The sequence below is a fragment of the Eptesicus fuscus genome, chromosome 10 (assembly GCF_027574615.1).
Source record: "Eptesicus fuscus isolate TK198812 chromosome 10, DD_ASM_mEF_20220401, whole genome shotgun sequence".
Lineage (NCBI taxonomy): Eukaryota > Metazoa > Chordata > Mammalia > Chiroptera > Vespertilionidae > Eptesicus > Eptesicus fuscus.
The window spans coordinates 44,545,513-44,569,808 of record NC_072482.1 but is presented as its reverse complement, the minus strand read 5'-3'; the positions used below and the strand labels follow the sequence as shown (position 1 = coordinate 44,569,808).

At 41.9% G+C, this 24,296-nt stretch overlaps 1 protein-coding gene across 1 annotated transcript in view; it reads left to right on the top strand.

The window, feature by feature from the left end:
• The window catches only part of RARS2 (arginyl-tRNA synthetase 2, mitochondrial), an 82,683-nt gene that overhangs the window by 16,399 nt on the left and 41,988 nt on the right, over window positions 1-24,296 (top strand). Inside the window, exons 3-5 of the mRNA XM_008147096.3 lie at window positions 7,642-7,741; window positions 9,307-9,390; window positions 20,422-20,519. Of these exons, the coding sequence (XP_008145318.3) occupies window positions 7,642-7,741; window positions 9,307-9,390; window positions 20,422-20,519 (282 nt within the window). The remainder of the gene's footprint in view (window positions 1-7,641; window positions 7,742-9,306; window positions 9,391-20,421; window positions 20,520-24,296) is intronic.

Sequence of the window (24,296 nt, the reverse complement as noted above, 5' to 3'; positions counted from 1 at the left end):
CAGAAAAGGTGTTTCTTCTGCAGCTCATGCACAGAGGACCCCCTTCATTGTGTCTGCAGGGCTTCTGTCCACTGGGCTGGGGGCATGCCCCAAGCTGCGCCCCCCCAGCCCAGCGGCCCTGCTTTCTGTCAGCTGCGCTTCTGTCTGCTGGGCCAGAGGCGTGTCCCAAGCTGCGCAGCATCGCTCCCCGGCCCAGCGTCTGTCCGCTTGGCGTGTCCCAAGTTGCGCTGCGGCGGCTCAGAGCTCACCCCCAGCCCACCGCCCGCTTTCTGTCAGCTGGGCTTCTATCTGCTGGGCCGGGGGCGTGTCCCAAGCCACGCAGCGGTGGCTCTGAGCAGCCCCGGCTCTGAGCAGCCCCCGGCCCAGCGTCTGTCCGCAGCCCCTGGCCCAGCGTCTGTCCGCTTGGCGTGTCCCAAGTCGTGCTGCGGTGGCTCTGAGCTCAACCCCGGCCCACCGCCCACTTTCTGTCAGCTGGGCTTCTGTCTGCTGGGCCGGGGGCGTCTCCCAAGTCGCGCAGTGCCGGCTCTGAGCAGCCCCTGGCCCAGCGGCCCGGTTCTGTCAGCTGGGCTTCTGTCTGCTGGGCCAGGGGGTGTTCCAAGCTGCGCGGGTGGCGGCTCTGAGCATGCCCCCAGCCCAGCAGCCCAGCGTTCTGTCTGCAGCTCTTCCTCCCTCTGTGGCCTGTGAGTGGGACGCTAGCGTCGTCACTATGGTGATGACGCTAGCGTCCCACCCTGGTGCTAGGTGGGCCGCCAAGCAGCCCTGGCTCTGAGCAGCCCCTGGCCCAACGGCCCAGTTCTGTCAGCTGGGCTTCCATCTACTGGGTCGGGGGCATGTCCCAAGCCACGCAGGGCCAGCTCTGAGCAGCCCCCGTCCCAACGGCCCGGTTCTGTAGCTGGGCTTCTGTCTACTGGGCCGGGGGCGTGTCCCAAGCCGCTCAGCGCCAGCTCTGAGCAGCCCCTGACCCAGCGTCTGTCTGTTTGGCGTGTCCCAAGTCACACTGCGGCAGCTCAGAGCTCACCCCCGGCCCACTGCCTGCTTTCTGTCAGCTGGGCTTCTGTCTGCTGGGCCGGGGGCATGTTCCAAGCTGCACAGGCGGAGGCTCTGAGCGTGCCCCCAGCCCAGCAGCCCAGCGATCTGTCTGCAGCTCTTCCTCGCTCATCGGCCTGTGAGTGGGACGCTAGCGTCGTCACCATGGTGACGACGCTAGCGTCCCACCCTGGTGCTATGTGGGCCGCCATCTTTGTACCTATGTGGGCCGCCATCTTTGGTGCTATGTGGGCCGCCATCCAGCCCGCCCGCGTTTCCCTTCGGCCCCAGCCCCGGCCCCACCTCCGCCCCGCCCTTGTCCCCCGCCCCGCCTTCTCCTCCAGCCCGCCCGCTTTCGCTTTGCCCCCAGCCCCGCCTCCGCCCCTCCCTTGTCACCCGCCCCGCCTTCTCCTCCAACCCGCCTGCGTTTCCCTTCGCCCCCGGCCCCGCCTCCGCCCCGCCCTTCTCCTCCCCCCTGGCTTGCTTGCTTCTTCAAAGCTTTACTCCCTTCTGCAGCTCTTGGCTTCTTTGGATGCCGTCTTGATATGCAAATTAGTCGCCATCTTTGTTGGGGTAATTTGCATACTCATCCTGATTGGTTGGTGGGCGTGGCTTGGCTGGTGGGCGTGGCTTAGGTGTAGCGAAGGTGCGGTCAATTTGCATATTTGTCTATTATTAGATTAGATATTTACCTGCTAGTTTTTTTGTGTGTGTGGGTTTTTCCCCCTCCGTTTGAGGACTCACGGTGTTACAGGGAACTTTTGGTTAGGACTACATGCAACTAATAGTTTGCCTCATTGGTTGCAAGGAAAAATCTATCTCTTTGTGAGTTTGGTCATTCTAAATGATACTTGTTTACCATTTGACTAGAAAACTTTAATATTTGGATAAAATACCCTCTCAGTCAATTAATAATGACAAGAAATTTGCTAGACATTTAAGCCCTAAGCTTTAGAAAAATGTAAAGATATAATCATCAGTATTATTATGACCTTATGTTTTGTCCCCTTTGTCAGGATTTTAGATACAGTAGGATAAATATTCTTGCTCCCAGAGTAGGACTAAGAGATAAGTGGAAAAGGAAAAGAAAGCTACATGTAGCATTGTAAAACAGAGCATCTTTAAAATGGCCTGCTGCAACTTCCTCTATATTGAGTTCTAAGGCCCACTGACCAAGGGGACCTTATAATTATACTAGAGGCCCAGTGCACAAAATTCGTGCATTTTGGGGGGGCGGTCCCCTCAGCCCGGCCTGCACCCTCTTGCAGTACAGGAGCCCTCTGAGGATGTCCTACTGGCAGCTTAGGCCCGCTCCTCGCCAGCAGTTGGACATCCTTAGCGCTGCCACGGAGGCAAGAAAGGCTCGCCACTGCGCTTGCCAGCCATGAGCTCTGCTTCTGGCACACTGACCACTGGGGGAAGCTCCTGCATTGAGCGTTTGCCCCCTGGTGGTCAGTGTGTGTCACAGCGACTGGTCGTTCTGCTGTTCTGTCGATTTGCATATTAGCCTTTTATTATATAGGATATACACTTATGTTCCAAACCAGTTACCTATTCCATAAAGTCTCTAAATGACATTCTGCATAATCATGGGAATGTCTCTGTTTTTATTTTATGTTTCAAAGAGCTTTAAAAAGCTGAACTGTCTTGGCCTATCTTGTGAATAAGATTACCTGCCTGGAGCTCCTTTGGGCAGTTCCACTTTAGCACTCTGAAATGCTAAGACTTTGATTTATAGAAAATAAATACTGCTGAAACCGGTTTGGCTCAGTGGATAGAGCATCGGCCTGCGGACTGAAAGGTCCCAGGTTCGATTCCGGTCAAGGGCATGTACCTTGGTTGTGGGCACATCCCCAATAGGGGGTGTGCAGGAGGCAGCTGGTCGATGTTTCTCTCTCATCGATATTTCTAGCTCTCTATCCCTCTCCCTTCCTCTCTGTAAGAAATCAATAAAATATATTTGAAAGGAAGGAAGGAAGGAAGGAAGGAAGGAAGGAAGGAAGGAAGGAAGGAAGGAAGGAGGAAAATAAGAAAGAAAATAAATACTGGGGAGGACCTTAAAATTTTTCTAGGCTACAAGTCTAAAAGTATACATATTTATTTAAAACAAAGGGAATTTCTAATGCTTTGTCATAATAAAGCCCAGTGTCCTTTACAGCACTAAAACCAAGCCTAACTGTTCTATATTTCTAACTTTATTCTAAAATACTATTAAGTGCCATAGATTAAGAAATACTATTTTGGGGGCGGTCAGAGAGCAACCCAAGGACTTATATGCATGCATATAAGCATAACCCATGGACACAACAGCAAAGGGGTGAGGGTACGTACTGGGGGGTGGGAATGGGTAGGGAGAGGTCAATGGGGGAAAAATGAGACATATATAATACTTTAAACTATAAAGAATTTTTAAAAAACAACTCAGGTGCACCTAGGCCCGGGTGAGGCCACGTGCCCCTGGGTCTGGGAGAGACTAAGCGTCCCTGGGTCCGGGTGAGACCATGTGTCCCTGGATCCGGGTGAGGCCTCGTGCACCTAGGCCCGGGTGAGCCCAAGTGGCCCTGGGTCTGGGAGTGGCCAAACGTTCCTGGGTCTGGGTGAGACCATGTGTCCCTGGATCCGGGTGAGGCCTCGTGCACCTAGGCCCGGGTGAGCCCAAGTGGCCCTGGGTCTGGGAGAGGCCAAGCGTCCCTGGGTCCGGGTGAGACCATGTGTCCCTGGATCCGGATGAGGCCTCGTGCACCTAGGCCCGGGTGAGCCCAAGTGGCCCTGGGTCTGGGAGAGGCCAAGCGTCCCTGGGTCCGGGAGAGACCATGTGTCCCTGGATCCAGGTGAGGCCTTGTGCAACTAAGCCCGGGTGAGGCCACGTGCCCCTGGGTCTGGGAGAGGCCAAGCGTCCCTGGGTACGGGTAAAGCCAGATCCTGGGTCCGGGTGAGGCCGTGCGCCCCTGGATCCATCCGGGTGAGGCTGGGTCCCAGGCCCGGGTGAGACCACGCGCCCCTTGGGTATGGGTGAGGCCACGTGCCCCTTAGTCCGGGTGACGCCGTGCCCCTGGGTTTGGCCGAGACCAAACCAGAGGGAGTCGGACCTCCATTACCACCATTTGTCCACCATCCAGAGCTGAGGGGTCAGTGCTGACATGTACACATAAGGAACTACTGGACATCGAAATTGGGTCTCAAAAGAACTGTTGGTCCAGGGGGAAGCTCGCTACAGATTGATTCATTTGCCTGTCAGCATAACTATTATTGCTCGTCTCACATTCAGTTCTTATTAGTATATATCTAGTGACATATGATCTCGCTCATCTAGGGGAAATGATGAACAACATAGACTGAGGAACAAGAACAGAACCAGAAGCAAGGAGGCATCGATCGGACTATCGGGCCTCAGAGGGAGGATAGGGGAGGGTAGGGGGAGGGTGGGGGGAGGGGGAGAGTTCAACCAAAGGACCTGTATGCATGCATATAAGCCTATCCAACGGTTAAGTTCAACAGGGGACTGGGGCATGCGTGGGGAGAGGGGTGAGATGGGAATGGGGGGATGAGGACAAATATGTGACACCTTAATCAATAAAGAAATTTAAAAAAAAAAAATAAATAAAAAAATAAAAAAAGAAAGAAAAAAAAACAACTCAGTAACTGTTAAAAAAAAAAGGAAATACTATTTTTGTTAATGTGGCTTATTTAATGTGATGTGAATCAATTTTCTCAGGTCTACTAGTTCAAATTTGTCAATTATGGTGGAATTTCTATTTAATACTGATCATAGTAGAGAAGATTAATAAGTCTAGGGATTTCACAACAAAAACTCCTCAGAAATAGTGGAAAAGTAGCTATTGCTTTTTAAACTTTTTTTAAATTTAAACAATAATAAAGTAGAGGAAATAGATTACCGTAATGACCCCTACATGCCCATCAGTTACTGTCATTGTCTCATGGCCAGTTTTGTTTCATCTATACTCCTATCCACTCTCCTTCTTCACAATGGATTATTTTGACAGTTACTGCTTTTTATAGTCTAGATGTTATGTCTTATTATAGGTTTTCTTAATTTGTTTTTCTATCACAAGAGCAAAACATAATCTTAAGGAGATTTGGGAAGAATAAGAAGAGAAAAAATTCCCATTAGCCTTACTGCATTGAGACATCTGATGTTAGCAAGTTGGTATATTTTCACACTTCTCTTTGAATATGTCTTGCAGCCTTTAAAACAAAACAAAACATAGTTATAGTGTGGCCAGTGTGGTTTATGCTTGAGCATCGACCTATGAACCAGGAGGTCGAGGCTCAATTCCTTGTGAGAGCACAAGGCTGTTTTGGGCTCAATCCCCGGTAGTGGTCTTGCAGGAGGCAACCAAACAAGATTCTCTCTCATTGCCCTAACCATTTTGACTCAGTGGATAGAGCGTCGGCCTGCAGACTCAAGGGTCCCAGGTTCGATTCCAGTCAAGGGCATGTACCTTGGTTGCGGGCACATCCCCAGTGGCAGGATGCAGCTGATCCATGTCTCTCTCTCATCGATGTTTCTAACTCTCTATGCCTCTCCCTTCCTCTCTGTAAAAAATCAATAAAATATATTTTTTTAAAAAAAGATTCTCATCATTGATGTTCTATTTCTCTCTTCCCCTCTGAAATCAATAAAAATATACTTTTTAAAAAAACAACACAAAACATAGTTATAAAACTGTATATATAATTTTTTAATCCTTTCCCTTGACATCAATCTATTTTTTTATAAGTATCACTTTTAACAATAGCTAAGTAATACTCTAATGTTCCCCTGTTGGACATTTAGAATGTTTTCAGACATTTTACATAATTCACATTTAAGAATACATCTTTAACTAGACAAAGCAAAAGTTCCTTGTGGCTACTTAATTGAAAGCTCCCAAAAGGGAAAATGGTGAAAGAGGTCAAGTCTGGTTGATTTCCACCTACCTCCTTAAAGCGTTTACTTTTCTTTTGGGTATTTTACTGCCATATAACCCTTCACATAATTTCAGAATTCATGTTTTAAATATTTCTAATTTAACAAATTATTATTCATCATTTTTAATAGACTAAAAGGGTGATGTTTTAAAATGCGTCCTTCTGTCACTGAACTAATTGGGAATATTTGTCATGATTCTATTGAGATAATAACATTTTTAAATTCAGTTGAACTTTATTATTTATGTCTAAAATAAAATTGTATTCATGATTTTTAATAACTATAGAAAATCATGTGACCTCTGTGTTTCCTAGATGTTTTGAGAGCCACCCTGTAGGTTTATGGTCATATTTAACCTTTTATAAATTATCCTTGCTGCATGTTAAAAGTCATAGTTTAATCTTTGATATATTCAAATCTGTATAATTTCAATTAACATTGTTAGTATGGATCTTATTTTAATTTAATATTTTTTCATGAAAAAAAATAAATCTTTGTGTTTGTTTGTTAGTCTCTTTTGTTAAATTTATATTTTCAATGACCCACATTATTGGCACAAATACTTGACTAAGCTGTCAGAGTCTTTTGGAAAGAATAGGTAAAATAAATACATCTAGACCTTATATGTTTCCAGAATTAAAATTAATCTTTAGAAAATCAAATTGTCATTTTATCATTAGAGAATAGTCTTAGGAAAAAAAATAGAGTACAGTTTGCCAACCAAGCTAGTGAACAACTATAGACAGAATAATTCCCAGGGCTCAGTACTGGTACTTATTAAACATTTTTATTTAACATCAGAATTAAGATCAGTATTATTTAACTAGAATTTAATTTTTTAGCAACACTATGAAGTGGGTACTATTAATACCATTTTACTCAGGTTACAAGGGAGGTTTAAGCAACATGCCCAAGATCACACAGACACTGATTAATAGATGAACTTGGGTCTGTAGTTACAGCTTAAATGTCAGTAGATGAGTTTGGGTAGGTACATATAATTCACACTAGGCTGCTGGATAATAGATTAAGGCTCAGGAAAATTCTTAATGGTCATTGTTGACTAGGTTCTTTAATGTGCTGTTAAACAAAAAGATACACAGGATTTTTTAGGCACATCTCTAATTTGAAGAGTGATAAGAAGGGAGTCACTTGTGCCCCTCTAAAATGTGTCTTTTGTATCAATGAGAGTGGGCTAGCCGCTAGACAGTGGTTTAACCCACTTACTCTGCCCATAAAGTCTCATTCTCTGGTTTCTTATTAAATATCAGATGTTCAATATGGATAATTATGTAGATGTTTCTATATCAATTAAAATTATTTTGCATTTTGACCTATTGTAAACCTACAAAAAAATTTATAGAAAACAATGTAATAAACACTCATGTGCTTACTTTCTAACAAGTCAGGTCTTAATTTTTTCCGAAGTGGCTGCTCTTCCTATCTCACAGAGATATTACAAAGCTACAATTAGGTAATAGAAGAGGAAGAATTTCATAAGCTGATAAAAGATAGAGTTCTAAATAAATACAAGGTGATGATATTTCTAATTACTTTATATATTGAAAGCATAATACCTTGTTCTTATAAAATTAGGTCAATGTGGGAAACTCATAGTGATTAATCTTTTTTTGGTATATTAATGTTTGTAGGGTAATAACAGTTTTTCCCTTCTTCTTTAGAGAAGTAGCTGATTTTCAGCTTTCTGTGGATTCTCTGTTGGGGAACAATGACTATTCAAGACCAGATATTCAAGTTCAAGCCACACAACTGGCAGAGAAGGTACTTTAGCACTATTACCTTTTTTTACTTTATAATACAATTATTATTTTACAGAAGAAAATACTCTGCAGGTTATCTCAGCCATAGTAATGAATTTAATGTTTCTTTGTTGAAAGCACCTTGGAAAATATACTTTAAATTCATTTTAGCCATGTATTATAAGATTAGGATGATTTTTCAAGTTAGTTATAGAGCATTCTTCTTGAGCTGACATTGTTCAGTTTTTTTATTAACTACTTACAGGAGGACTGAAGTGTTAATTAAATTTACAGATTGAAGCTGGTTGGACTTCTGAATTTAGGAAAATAAGGTTGATAAATTAGAGAAATGGGTTGCACTTTTTAAAATGAGTTCCTGAGAAAATGAACATTAAAATATGAAGAGAAATTATTAGATTGCAATATAATTATGATTGCAGAGAGAAAGTGGTTAGATGATCTAATAAACCTCTTTCATTTCTAATTTCTGTGATGAATTTGGTACCCAAAAGAGGAATTGAAAGGATTGTAGAGAATGACCAAGTTGTTAGTATAATACCACCAGAAAAGGCAGGTGTTGCACAAGTTGTTTGTTTTTTTAAATAAGGTTATTACAAAAGAGGTGTCTGGGTACCCTGAAGAATTGGAACAATGGAAGTCATTATCATAGAAAAAGATGCTTAAAGAATGAGTGTGATAAAGGAGCTTTGGTAGCTGAGTATTTATTTGATCAAAAACCACCCCAGATTTTTATCAGAAAGTAAATCAAGAATAGAATCATCCTAATTACAGTATTTAGTGTCAAAATAAAAACAAGTGGTTCTTCAGTGACAAGTGTTTTTTCAAGTTCCAGTGAGTATATCAGGTGCTTTGAATATCTAGTTGGTTAAAATTTTAAGACATATTCACTGAAGACAAAGTATTTAAGTTATTTACATTTTATGTGTTGACACTAGTGCTTTAGCATAGGCCAGTGATGGGCAACCTTTTGAGCTTGGTGTGTCAAACTTCGCCAAAAAACTGAGCATAACTCGGGTAGTGAGTCACTTTGAGGAAAAAACATTATTTCGCAAATGTTTCATCCTCAGGAGCAGCAAATGTTTTATCCTCGGCATGCGGCCGCCTCAGCGGCCGCGTGTCATCAGAAATGGCTACGCACTGACACGCGTGTCATAGGTTCGCCATCACTGGCATAGGCCCTGACATAATGTCTTGTCTGTGGCTTTTGCGACAGGTGGGTGAGATAAAAAGAGTTCATTGCATGTCAGGGTACATAGGGTGGGAGTAAAGTGATGCTGTCTCTCTTCCATGTCAGATGGAGAATTTTAGGCGAGGGAATGAGAAAGAGGAAGAGACTCGGAATACAGAATAGTATTCTAATCAGTAAAGAAGAAAACATGTTTACCCAAATAGAATGATTAATTTGAAGGGTGACTGGCTAAGACCCGGGTCCAAATATAAAGACAGAGAGATGATGCACCTTTTGCCTTTGAACAGTTGAAAATCTAATAATTTTACAACTGCAACTCTCATTGGGCTTACTTTATGATATAGCTAGCTATTTTACTTGATTTGTTATCTTTTCAGCTAAAATGTGATACAGTGGTGACTGAAATCAGCACTGGTCAAGGGACTGTAAATTTCAAAATAAACAGAGAACTATTAACAAAGGTAAGAATGGGTTATATTTTAGCTCTTGCATCTTCACTCACTCTCTCTGCTTTAGCTACAGTGGTTTCCCTCCAATTATTAAACTTAATTGTGCCTCTTCTTGCCTCAGAACTTACGCACATTCTAATGCCTCTGCCTGGAATGCCACCCCATGTTAACTCCTGCTTATCCTTCAGACCATGATGTTTTCCGGGCAGTGGCCTTCTGACCCCTTCATTTGTACACTCTCATAGCACTGTACATCTCTCCTTATAGAACTTACCATAGTTCCTTTTACATTCTTTTTATTTGATTGTCTGTTGCCTTTAAACTCTAATTTCCATTAGGGCTTATAGTTTCTGCTTTTCTCACTCACTATTGTGTCCCTGTTCCTAGCACAATGCCTGGTGTGTAGTAGATGTGAGATAATTATTGTTGAATGAATTAATGGGCTCTGTATCGAATGTAAGAAAGGTACTGCTGGTTTCTGCTCTCTGGTAGCCTGTATTCTGTAGGAAGCATACGAATCATACAAATGCAACCATAAGACAGCTTTTTTTTTTTTTTAAATAAAACAATAAATAGTCCTGGCCAATGTGGCTCAGTTGGTTGGAGTGTTGTGCTGTACACCAAGAGGTGCTGGGTTCAATTCCTGGTCAGGGCACATACCCAGGTTGCAGGTTTGATCTCTGGCCATGGCACATGCTGAGTGCGGGAAGTAACTGATGAATGTTTCTCTCTCCCTCCTTCCCTCCTCTCTAAGATCAATAAAAAAAGAGAGGTTTTTTTTTTTTTTTTAAATAACCCACAAAACAATAAATAAAGATGATTGGTACAATAAGCATAAGAAAGATCAAAGATGGAAAAATCAGAATGGCCTGGAGCAGTGGTCGGCAAACTCATTAGTCAACAGAGCCAAATATCAACAGTACAACAATTGAAATTTCTTTTGAGAGCCAAATTTTTAAAACTTAAACTTCTTTTAACGCCACTTCTTCAAAATAGACTCGCCCAGGCTGTTGTATTTTGTAGAAGAGCCACACTCAAGGGGCCAAAGAGCCGCATGTGGCTCGCGAGCCGCAGTTTGCCAACCACGGGCCTGGAGGATTGGGGAAATCGCATAGAGGAATTGGGTCTCACATTAGTAAGGCCATGGAGGACATGTAATTCTGGATGGGCAGTGGTATGAGACCTTTTGTTGAGAATCTCATCTCAAACATTAAAATTTATCATAATTCAGGCTTTAGTATAGTATGTAAAAAAAAATCACACCAGTATTGAGTTGGTCAGGCTTAGTAAATGCTTCCTGTTGAATTGAAAATAACTATAAAACCAAAATTTCTAGTAATATGTTTTTTCACTGAAAGAGAGTGTTTCATCCTTGTCTCTAGATCTTTTAACTTTTTTCTTTTATCTTTTTTCACTCTTCAAGGTAAATTAGTTAGCCAAAATCAGTCACAAGGACAAGAAGGAACAATTTTTTGAGCTTTTTACAAAGTGTCTACAACATGCTGGGCTCTTGATAACATTTCATGCCAATTAAGCAAACCAGTGAGTCTAATTTACCATTTTTTCAATAAGTGACTTTTCTAATTGTTGACTTAATTTTATTGAAGTATAAGTGCAGTTCACCAAAGTGCCTACCAAACTTTAGGCCATTTGGTAGGCAGCAATATTGTACTGTTTTTGTTTTTTCTAAGATGGGAAAATGTACTGTGGTACATGTAGTTTGCCTTTACATCTGGCTTAGTTGAAAGAGATATGATGTGTACTTTAAAGCACAGCATATATTAATAATTTAAAATTGTAATGGCCATGAATTTTCATGCTTTATTATAAACTAGAGGCCCAGTGCACGAAATTCATGCACGGGGGTCGGGGGTGTCCCTCAGCCCAACCTGCACCCTCTCCAATCTGGGACCCCTTAAGGGATGTCCAACTGCCCACTGGGATCAGGCCTAAACGGGCAGTCGGACATCCTTCTCACAATCCAGGACTACTGGCTCCCAACTGCTCGCCTGCCTGCCTTCCTGATTGCCCCTAACCACTTCTGCCTGCCAGCCTGATCACTCCCTAACCACTCCCCTGCCAGCCTGATTGATGCCTAACTGCTCCCCTGCTAGCCTGTTTGCCCCTAACTGCCGTCCCCTGCAGGCTTGGTCACCCCTAACTGCCCTCCCCTGCAGGCCTGGTCACCCCTAACTGCCCTCCCCTGCAGGCCTGGTTCCCCCCAACTGCTCCCCTGCAGGCCTGGTTCCCCCCAACTGCTCTCCGCTGCAGGCCTGGGTCCCCCCGAACTGCCCTTCCCTGCAGGCCTGGTCACCCCCAACTTCCCTCCTCTGCCGGCCTTGGTCACCCCTAACTGCCCTCTCCTGCAGGCTTGATTGCCCCCAACTGCTCTACCTTGCAGGCTTGGTCCCTCCCCTGCTGGCCATCTTGTGTCCACATGGGAGCAGCCATCTTTGACCACATGGGGGCAGCCATCTTGTGTGTTGGAGTGACAGTCAATTTGCATATTAATCTTTTATTAGATAGGATAGAGACCTGGTGCACGGGTGGGGGCCAGCTGGTTTGCCCTGAAGGGTGTTCCGGATCAGGGTGGGGGTTCCCTTGGGACGTGAGGCAGCCTGGGCGAGGGGCCTGTGGTGGTTTTCAGGCTGGCCATGCCCCCTGGCGACCCAAGCGGAGGCCCTGGTATCCGGGATTTATTTATCTTCTATAATTAAACTTTGTAGCATTGAGCAGAGCCAAGCCTCCTGCTCGCTACGCGGCTGCAGCCATTTTTGTTGGGATTTATTTATCTTCTGTAATTGAAACTTTGTAGCCTTGAGTGGAGGCCTGGGCCAGCCAGGGCTGCTGAAGCTTGGCTTCCTCCATCGCTGGGGGCAACTCAAGCCTCCTGCTCCATGACTGCCGCCATTTTTGTTGGGGTTTATTTATCTTCTATAATTGAAACTTTGTAGCCTTGAGCGGAGAACTGAGCCCACCAGGGTGTGTGGGAAGCTTGGCTTCTTCCATTGCCAGGGAAACCCAAACCTCCTGCTCGCTCCGTGGTGGCAGCCATCTTGGTTGGGTTACTTTGCATACTCATTCCTGATTGGCTGGTGGGCGTGTCTTGTGGGTGTGGTGGAGGTACGGTCAATTTGCATATAACTTGTATTAGATAAGATAATTTTTAAATGCTCAAACTTATTTGCTCAAAGTCTAATTTCTTCTACATTCTTTTTGGCCCTTAAACAGTGGTCATTTGCATGTCTAATGAATTTCTCAGATCATGTCAAGAAAAAATTCAACCCGTTTAGGCCCTTTTTTTTACATTTTAGAGTTGGCAAGATTGACATGTAGCCAATGAGCTATGTCCAGTATTTACTCCTCAAGCAGAGAATTGTGAATTTGTCATTGCTTACACGTGTATAAACTTAGACTGAATGAAACATGATCTGTTTGTGAATTGCAATTGAATTATTAGCACTGGCAGCACCAGGGATGATTAAATATTAGCTTAAGTTTGGATCACACATAGTAGCTTTAAATCTCTTCATATAAATCATTCTCAAGGCTAGGAGGCTAAAATATGAAATTAAAGGCAATAGAAACTGCCAAATATCTGGGACTAGACCATAAATTTTCAAAGCTAGAAGATTATGTGACCAGCTATGTGAAGAACTATCACTTTGGTACCAAACTTCCACCTGTTAGTAGCTTATGGATTACTTTCAAGAGAAACTATAACTTTGAGTAATAATTAATTCAGTCTAGGGAGAGAAAAAAGAAAATAAGAGTTTAAATAGGAAAAAGGGCAAACAATATCCTGTTTTTTAGGTGTGCCCTAGAAATACACAGTGGATGACATTATTTTATTTTACATGTACACATGCATTTTTTATTTGCCAAATTCAACTTTGTGTGCTTTATCAAAACTTGAGAAGAAGAAAAAATGATACTAATTTAAGTGGTTCTAATTCTGCTCATTATTTCACTAATTAAGTTTGTCAGTAGGCAGTCAGGATGCATTTAAGTCATGTGTAGTGCCAATTGGCTGAACACATGGAAAGAATGAATAATTAAACACTTCTCTACTATTGACCAAAGAATTGACTAGACCAGTGATGGGCAACCTTTTGAGCTTGATGTGTCAAACTTCGCCAAAAAACTGAGCATAACTCAGGTAGTGTGTCACTTTGAGGAAAAAACATTATTTCGCAAATGTTTCATTCTCAGCATGTGGCCGCTGACCGCGTGTCATCAGAAATGGCTACGCGTGCCAGTGCTGACACTCGTGTCATCGGTTCGCCATCACTGGACTAGACAAATAGTGGTAGCTTTCTTACAAAACCTCATTGAGAGCTGTAGAGAAATAGCAACCAACAGAGTTAGGTAAAATGACAAAAGTCATCCACAGGAAAAGTGATGGTGATAGACAAAAAGTGTCAGCCAATTAAAATACTAATTTGCTAAAGCATTCCAAAAGTAAAACCTTTGAAAGATTTAATTTTTTATTATAAACTCATGATGCACCTAAGTTTACTTAGTACATTTTATATTTAGACATACATATTGATGAGTGGATTGGCCTCTAGCTTGTTCATCTATTGGAAGATGAAGAAACTTTACTAGCTCACTGACATTCTATAGTTAATAGTTTTGTTCTGTGTAGCCACCAATTTAATAAACCTGATTATTTATCAAAGACTATATTGAAATCTACATAGATCCTGCCTTTTAGGAACTTACGGTAAAAAAGAAAAGCATAGACCTAGCTGGTTTGGCTCAGTGGATAGAGCGTCGGCCTGCAGACTGAAGGGTCCCAGGTTTGATTCCGATCAAGGGCACATGCACAGGTTGAGGGCTTGATCCCCAGTGGGGTGCGTGCAGGAGGCAGCCTATCAATGATTCTCATCATTGATGTTTCTCTCTTTCCCTCTCCCTCCCTCTCTGAAATCAATAAAAAAAATATTAAGAAAGAAAGAGAGAACCAAGATGGCGGCATAGGTAAACACTTGTACTTGCTCCCTCCCACAACCATATCAAAATTACAATTAAAATATATAACAACTATCATCCAGAACTGCAGGAAAGCTGGCTGAGTGGAAGAACTACAACTAGAGAAGTAAAGAAGAAAGCACATTGATTCTGGTAGGAGATGCGGCGGTGCGGAGGCGGCAGAGGTGGAACGGGCTGGCACCTGGGTGTGCCACTTTTTTAATCAGGAGGGAGATACAAGCTCCCACTTGCACTGAGCTCCAGTGCCGGTGGAGACTTTGGGGCACCCAGACACATACGGGGAGAAACTGGACTGTCTGGCATCCGGGCAGGAACACAGGGGCAGCTTTCTTCCAGACGGAGGTGCTCGCAGCGGTCATTGTTCCTGTGCTGGGACCTCCCCAGAGCAGGGCTGACTGGCAGCCATTGCTGTTTGCTCTGCCTGCCCTGGAGATTCCCCGAGACCCCGCCCCATCCAATTTACAACCCCACCCAAGCTGTACACAGCAGATTTTGGCCAGTCCTTTCTCAGCCTAAAACCTGTAAAACTGCAGCTGGGTCAGGGAGCCCCAAAGCTATCAAAAGAAGGCAAAGGCCAGCACCACAGCAGCCTGCCTTGCTTCACAGCTGGGCCTCACCTGAGCACTTCCAAACCCCAAACAAAGAGGAGGAATCTGCAGATCTCTCTATAGCTCCTGCTGGGTGGCTTCAAACTTTTAATTTCCATTAGTGCTTATAGTTTCTGCTTTTCTCATTCACTCTTAGATCCCCACTTCCTAGCACAATGCCTGGCATGTAGTAGATGTGAGATAATTATTGTTGAATGAATTAATGGACTCTGTGTCAAATGTAAGAAAGGTTCTGCTGGTTTCTGCTCTCTGGTAGGCTGTATTCTGTAGGAAGCATACGAATTATACAAATGCAACCATAAGACAGCTTTTTTTTTTTTTTTAAATGAAACAATAAATAGTCCTGGCCAAGTCTTGCACCTCCGTGGATATCCAAGAGCCAGTTTACCCAGAGGTCAGATTACAACTCTTCTCATCCATAAGTGACACACTCAAGGGGCAGACTCAGTGATCACCAAAGCCCCACTGAAGCAAGTCCTGCCCCATAAAGGTGTCTCTTACATAGCAGCTCTTCCATTGTAGACACAGCTAGTTCTCACAGCCAATTGGCCTGGAGGTAAACAAACACAGGAAAGCAGCCAAAATGCGGAGACAAAGACACGTGTCACAAATGAAAGAAATGGAAGAAAGCAAACTACTGGAATATAGAGTTCAAAAACCACAGTTATAAAGTTACTCAAGAGTCTTCTAGAAACCTCCAAGGAATTTAGTGAGACCTTCAAGGATCTTAGTGAGAATGCCAAAAAAATGGAAAAGGACCAGTCAGAAATTAAGCATACACTGACTGAAATAAAGAATAATATACAGAGATTCAACAGTAGAGTAGAGGATCCCAAGAATCAAGTCAAAGATTTGAAATACGAGGAAGCAGAAAACACCCAACTGGAAGAGCAAAAAGAAAAAAGAATCCAAAAATATGAAGATAGTGTAAGGAGTCTCTGGGACAACTTCAAGCATACCAACATCTGAATTATGGGGTGCCAGAAGAAGAGCGAGAGCAAGATATGAAAACCTATTTGAAGAAATAATGACAGAAAACTTCCTCTACCTGGTAAAAGAAATAGACTTCCAAGTCCAGGAAGCGCAGAGAACTCCGAACAAAAGGAATCCAAAGAGGACCACACCAAGACACATCATAATTAAAATGCCAAGGGCAAAAGAAAAGAGAGAATATTAACCCTTTGCACTTGCTTGCTTTTTTCTCGAGCTGCTACCGATGCTAACCGTGTTGAGTCACACTCGACATCCGAGTGCAAAAGGTTAAAACCAGCAAGAGAAAAACAGTTAGTTACCTACAAGGGAGTACCCATACAACTGTCAGCTGATTTCTCAACAGAAACTATGCAGGCCAGACAGGAGTGGCAAGAAATATTCAAAGTGATGAATAGCAAGAACCTACAACCAAGATTACTCTACCCAGCAAAACTATCATTTAGAATTGAAGGTCAGATAAAGAGCTTCACAGACAAGAAAAAGCTAAAGGAATTCATCACCACCAAACCAGTATTATATGAAATGCTGAAGGGTATTCTTTAAGAAGAGGAAGAAGAAGAAAAAAGTAAAGATAAAAATTATGAACAACAAAGTGACAACAAATACGTATCTATCAACAAGTGAATCTAAAAATCAAATGAATAAAAAATCTGATGAACAGAATAAACTGGTGAATGTAATAGAATCAGGGGCATGGAAATGGAGCAGACTAAAAATTCTTGGGGGGAAGGGGGTGTGGGGTGGTGCAGGAACAGATAGGACAAAGATCTTATATGCATGTATACAGTACCTATGGACACGGACAGTGGGGTGGCAAGGGCCTGGGGTGGGGTGGGAACTGGGTGGAGGGGAGCTATGGGGAGAAAAAAGAGGGACATCTGTAATAATCTGAACAATAAAGATTTTTTTTTTAAATGTTAACCCTTTGCACTCGCTTTTTTCTCAATTCCTTTATTCTACTCGGGATTTAATTTTTTAAATACCCCAGATTTTAGAAAGCGCGGCAGTAGAATAAAAAACTGGAGTTTCTTTTCATACAAACTTACTTATTTGGATTTTTTAATATTTCAAATTATTGATACATTCAAAGAGTATAAAAAGAACTGCTACCGATGCTAACCGTGTCGAGTCACACTCGACATCCGAGTGCAAAAGGTTAATAAAAGAAAGAAAAGCATAAAAAATGGTGTAATGTGTGATGGGTATGATAATGTGATGGGTAATATCATGGAGTCATGTTTAAAGCTGCAATCCAGTCTAAAAAAAGGTACACTTAAGTCTGTCTTGAGGTAACTTTGAATTAAGGTAAAAATGAAGAAGAATATTCCTGGGAGGTACAAGGGCAGGCATTCCAGGCAAAGGGAGAGCATGGGCCAGAGTGCAGGCAGTCAAGAACGTGGCATTGTCTGGAAATCAGCAGATGATTATGTTTTGCACACAGGATGGCATGGGAGAAGATATGAAGTTATATACTGTGAAAGGCCTTATATGCTCTGCATAAAGAATGTTAGCTTTTTCTATGTAATCATTTTTTATGTTATGTTATGTGTACCACAGCTGGTACATGTGATGATTTTTTGTATTACACTAATGAAATTTCATTTCAATAGTTATACAGTTGACTCTTAACACAGGTTTGAACTGTGTGGGTCCACTTATATGTGGATTCTTTTAATAAATACTATAAATGTATTTTCCTTATGATTTTATTAATATTTTTTTCTTTAGCTTTCTTGTAAGAATACAGTATTTAATACATATAATTATAAAAATGTGTTAGTTGACTTTGTTGGTAAGGCTTCCAGTCAACAGTAGGCTATTAGTAGTTTTGGGGGAGTCAAAAGTATACATGCATTTTCAACTGCCAGGAGTCAACGCTCCTAGCCCCTCACATTCTTCAAAAGCTAACTATGCATTTATATGTACACTAGAGGCCTGGTGTACGAATTTGTGCATGGGGTTCCTTGGCCTTGCTGCCAATTGGGGCTGATCGGGGCCTGACGGCTGTGGGGAGGGACCTCAGGAGGTTGGCCAGCCAGCCAGGGGAGGGACCACGGGAGGTTGGCCGGCCGTGCCTGTGGGAGCACACTGACTACCAGGGGGCAGCTGCTGCATTGAGCGTCTGCCCCTGGTGGTCAGTGCATGTTATAGTGACTGGTTGCTTAGGCTTTTATAGAGAGATTATATAAGAAGGCAGTTAGGTGTTACTGTTTGTAGTGGTGTAGCTGAGATATGATGAGGGTCTAAACCAGGCCAGAGGATAACTATAATGATATTTGGGAGAGAACATGAGCAGGGCTTGGTGATTAATAGATGATTGGTTGTGAATATTAGGGAGGTAAATATTAGGAACTCCTAGGTTTCAGACTTGGTTAGCTGGGGGTAAAATTCATGGAAATGGAAAATGCAGAAGGAAGAGAAGTATACTATTTTGTTTGAAGTGCCTGAGAGATCTGTCTAATTCTGAGCTGTATATATCAGTCTGTGGCACAGGAGAGATTTTGTTAAGTAAGTAGTAGTAGAAGTCTTAGCAATTCATAACTAGGAAATGTGTAAAGTAAGGAGCTAGAAGCAAGGAAGTAGTGCAGGGTGGGGAGTGGGGGGGCGGGGACAGACAGTGGAAGAGGAACCTACAAAGGAAACTGAAGCAAAAATCAGTAGAGAGTGATGTCATTACAACCAAGGAGGGAGGCTAGTTGCAAGGAGAAGAAAGTAGTCATCAGCTAAGATGCTGTGTGAAAGTGGTTACCCCTGGAGAAGGCCGGAAGGGACCGAGGAGGTTAGGGTGGATGATGAAAAGGAACTCTAGACTTTAACCTTACCTTAATTGTTTAATTGTTTATTTGTTCATTTTACAAAACAATGTATTCATAAAAGTAATATATTAAAATTTAAGCATTCATTTAGGTTTGGCATTTGGCATTTTGATTTGGAGAGCACTTTCAGTGAAATAGTAGGAAAAAAAGCTCCAGGTGGCAGGTAGGTCAAATTGTTAAAGGAATGTTTGGAAGTGAAGCATATAAGATAGTTTTTAATTAAAGTTATTTTTTTGTTTGTGCCAGAGAAATCAACAAACTGAGAGTCACTTGTAAAAGAGAATTCTAACTTATTGCTATTACCACTTATTGAGTCTACCATCCATTACAAGAAAAGGAATGGAAAGAGAAAAAGATAGGTAGCCTTTAACTTTAAAATAATCTTGAGAATGAATTTCTTCTCACTGTTTACCTCCCCACTTGCAGTCTTCTTGTCGCCCATATTCTTGGAGTAATTAACATTTAATAGGCCCTTAGTAGTATGACAGACACTATTCTCTTTAATGTCTATATATTTATTAATATTTTATCTCTGTGTCCTACTGTACAGTGTGGGTGAAGAAAAGATTATTTTCTCTGTGTCCTTGGGCAAATACATACTATTTCTAAACCTTAGTTTTTATAGCTTTTGCTCACCTCTAAGATTGTGGGGCTTAAAGATAACATAAAAGCATCTAGACTTGAACCTAGCACCCTGTAGATGTATCCTAAAAGTATTGCTTTGCTGCTTCCTTTTCCCTCTTTGCCTTTTCAATTAAGTGACCATCTTAACCAGCACTATGATAGTAAAATTCTTTACATCATAAACTGCATATTTAGGATTCAGAATCCAATTTGAGAAGCAAAACCAATATAAGAGTAAATTAAAGTCTATCACAATAAATTTAAAGCCCTAAAGTAAATAAATCATCACCATTAGCAAAAAAGTAATAAAATATGAATTTTGTGAACTATACAATAGTTCTGTGTTAATAACTAAAAATTAACCTAGAATATGTTTGGCAGTTTCTGTATGATTTCCTGTTTTTATTTACTTATGTAGCCAATAAGCATTTGAATTATATTTTATTTGTTTTCTACATTGCATGTGATCGTTAGTATCAAAAAGTAGCAGAATATAATAGTTAGCTATGGAGTGAAAACAATTTTTGCTACATGACTTACTAGCTGCATGACCTTGGAAAGTTACTTAACCTCTGCTTTTATTTACTCATTTGTAAAAATGATACTTATCTCTTAAGATTGTTGTGAGGATGAAATAAGTAAATACATAGAAAATACTTAGAGTAGTGCCTGACACATAGTATGCAGTCAATAAATATTCAGATGCTGCTTCTGGTTTCTTTGTTTCTACTTGCTGTGAGACTTTTGGCAGGTACTTAACCTCCCTAAACTTCAGTTTCTTCACCTGTAAAATATTTACTTCATCAATCACTGTGAAGAGGAATAGACAGGATGTATAAAAGAGCGCAGATATGAACTCAAGAAGGTGAGGCTGTTGACAGTGCTATAAACTTCCCAGTTCCACAAATTAAAATGAGCAAATTAGCAACATTTAGTTTCCAGTAGCAGAGTACTTAAGGAAACTACAGATTTTTTTCTATCATTAAATCCCAACCTTTACTTTTCAGACAGTGCTAAAACAAGTTATCGAAGATGGTTCAAAATATGGATTAAAAAGTGAGCTTTTCTCTGGTCTTCCCCAGAAGAAGATCGTGGTTGAATTCAGGTCAGTGCCTATTCTTCTTATGTGTTCATTAATCAATTAGCTGAGCAGGTGAGTGTTTTACTATCTATGATAACAAAAGCGTAATATGCTAAGTAGACCAAACGTCCTTCTGGACAACCTTCCGGACAAAGCCTGGGTCCCGGGTGCCAGAGGGAAGCTGGTGCTGACAGCTGGGGGCCTCTAGTTACCATATAAGGTCTCACAAAATTATGTCTTTAAATTGATGCAGAACACAGCACCTTCTTCTCTAGGGAAACATTTCAGTACTATATTACTCATGCTCCTTGCTGTTACCTAACCAGTAGTAAAGGAAAATCAGTGGGGAGGTGGTACAGTATCTGTTCCCATGCATACATCCTTGAAATAATGCCACTGTGAGTTTCTTGAAACTTGAAAAGTTGCCACCAGTGCTCACTTCTAACACCTTTCTCATTTTCACTTCACTGTCACCATCCTTCCCAACTAAGCTCAAAATACCAAAACCTTAGTCTTTCTTACTCATTGATTCTCTGGCTTTTTTCCTCAGTTTTCATTTCCCATATACAGTCAAACCTCGGTTCTCTAATGTCTCCCATCTCGAATAATTCGCCTCTCGACCCAACACCCTTTCATGCTCATACCTGAATGATCAGTCACATCTCTCTGTGGTGACAAAGGAAAGAATGTGCAAGTATGAGTCAGTTTACTACTAAACCTCACATTGTTAACATCCCTGGAAAGTGTGCTGTGAATATTTTTGTGGGGTTTTTTTGCTTTTGTTACTGCTTATTTTATTACATTTTCCTTTTATACTGTACATTTTATTTCCTTTTATTAAATTTTGATTTATATTTCATGTCCTTTTTGTTTTTAAAGTATTTACTTATAGATTAAATGGTACCTTAGACATGTACTATAAATAAGAAAGGTTAAAAAATGGAATCATTTGGGAGTCTGAAACAGATTATTCCAATTTAAATTTCTTCTAATGGGAAATAATGATTCAGTTTTCGAACAGCCTTCCAGAATTAAGTTCAAGACCCAAGGTTCCACTGTACTGCTCTTTTTGTTTATGCTTGTAAGAAGTGTCTAAAAATAACCTGTTCTATTTGAGTTGTATTCTGTAGGCTTTTTCTCTGGTGTTATTTGCCTATGAATTTGCCCCTCTCAACTTTTTTCTATAGCAGTTAAGGAGGGCTGGAACTTAAATGAGCATTTGAATGCTGATGAAAGCAGGGTCCCTTTCCCAGCAGCCATCCTTGCTCTGGCATTGCTGTGGGATGACCATAGCTGCCCCTCCCTTAGAAGTTTTCTAATTACTGTGGTGCTTACCATTGTGGTTTCAAAGTAGAGACAAACCGGTGGGGGATGCGGCAAAATTGATAGAAAACATTGTTCTTGAATTTTTCCTGAAAGTGAGAGAGGTGACAGAAGAGAACGTTTTAAATAGGTACTATCTTAAATAGGCCAGGCAACTTTCCCCACAAAAGCGAAAGATAGAATCACTGTGCTCAAGAAACTTGCTCCTTACGTTAAGATGTTGATGATAATAGGTCAGCTAACTTGCTTAGGGTCATAGCACTAACTCTGATTCTGAAACCTACGTATGTAACCTTTACTGCCTCCCTGATACAGTGTTGATAGTCATATTATTTTGTCAGATGTAGGAGCAATGTGATGAAGTACCAGAGTAGATAACTGTGCCTGGTAGGTGGTGTAAAACTTGCAGATAACTACTATTGCATCTCTCCTCTCTGCAAAGTCAGCCTTCCTTATTTTGTTCAGATCAAACCTGCAGGAGCACAGTCAGCAGTGGTAACCTTTCCTCTTCTTTCCTCAACACAGTCTTCTCCCACCCTGAAGTGTTCTCAGAGAACAGATTGAGGACCTCTGATTGGTAAAATTAGAATCCAAAAGATGAGAGTACCAGTTCTGACTATTAGTAACTGATTTGGTGATCTCAGATGAGACAGCTTTATTTCCCCTGGTCTCCTTTCTTATCTGGAAAACTAGAGGTCCTGTGCATTAAAATTCATGCGCTGGAGGGGGGGTCACTCAGCCCGGCCTGCCCCCTCTCACAGTCCGGGAGCCCTCAAGGGCGGGAGGTGACCGGCGATCAGGGGAAGGCGACCCCCCCATCACACCTCTACTGCTGCCACTGCCGGCAACACAAGTCTGGGCCGGCCCTGGTTACCTGAGCCTTGGCGGCCCTGGGCGGCTGGGCAGCCGCCATCCAAGGCTTGCCTGCGCTTCGGGCCGGCCCTGGGCTGCTGGGGGTCTGAAGGGACTGGGGAACTCTGGAGGCAGGTGCCCTGGCGAGGCTGAAGGGACTGGGCGTTGCCATCTTGTGGCTGTGGGTACCACCATCTTTGATGGCATGGCAGTCAATTAGCATATTTCCTCCTTATTAGCTGTGGGCGCCTCCATCTTTGTGAGGGCATGATGGTCAATTAGCATATTCCCTCTTTATTAGATAGGATAAGAGCAATAATATTTGTCTTTTCTTACAAAATTGAGAAAGTTACATGAAATAATTATTTATAAGGTCCAGTAAGTTGTCCAAACTGTAATTTATTCATTGTGGCTACTTTGGTTGCCGAAGGAGTTGAATTTGTATTTTCCATTTTATTGTATTCCCTTCCCAGTAGGAATATGGTACCAGAGAATGTCAAATTGATGATTTCAAGTGACCTTTTGTCAAGGCTAAAGATCTACATAGATTGAGTTCTTCTAATCCTAGAGCAGTGATGGGCAACCTTTTGAGCTTGGTGTTTCAAACTTCGCCAAAAAAACTGAGCATAACTCGGGTAGTGTGTCCCTTTGAGGAAAAAACATTATTTCACGATATTTATAGTTTAAATAACATAAATGTTTCATCCTCGGCATGCGGCCACCTTAGCGGCCACGTGTCATCAGAAATGGCACTGACACGCGTGTCAGAGGTTCACCATCACTGTCCTAGAGGAAAAAATAGAAAAGCTCTGTGAAAGCAAAAAAACCAAAACAAAAAACAAAACTCCACATAATATAAATACCTAGTTTGAAAAAAAATTAAAGATTGCAAAAGGATACTCAGTGAAAAGTAAGTCTCCTCCCCATCCAATTTCCTGGTTCTTCCCTTTGGGCATTCACCAATACTAGTTTCTTATTTATCCACCTAGAAATAGTCTGTGCATTTATAAACAGATCTCACACATTATATATTGTTCTCCTTGCTTTTTTTCCACAAAACAATGTATCTTATGCTCCTTTAATGTCAGAACATCCAGGGCAGTTTGTAATTTTTATTGTTTCATAGTGAAGCATAGTAACCTCCATCTTGGGTAAAAACTGCTGTTTAAAATTTAACCCTGCTATTCTGGCTTCTGTAAATGTTTGCTTGCTTAAATAATAGGGAAAAATAAGACTACTCCCCATTCCAAATAGGCCATAAACTATGCCCCAGACAGAGTTGTCAGTGCTGGCGCCAGGCCAGGCCTTGAGATATGGTCTCACGGCCTGTCCCAGAACACAGGACTTTTTCCCAAAAGGTCTGGAAGTCTCATTCCAAATTTGGGAGACTTCCACCATGTTGGGCCCCAGAATTTGAGAAACAAGATTTTCCTCTGGGCCCGCTAGTGCTAGCAAACAGGACTCCAAATAAATTTGGCTTATTGTTTAAGGAATCTTCTGACTTACAATATAACAATAGTAGTCTGTTGGTTTTTTAAAAATCATCTTTATTGAGGTATAATTACATACTATACAATACAGTTCACCATATTTCAACATACAATTTGATGAGTTTTGGTAAAGGTG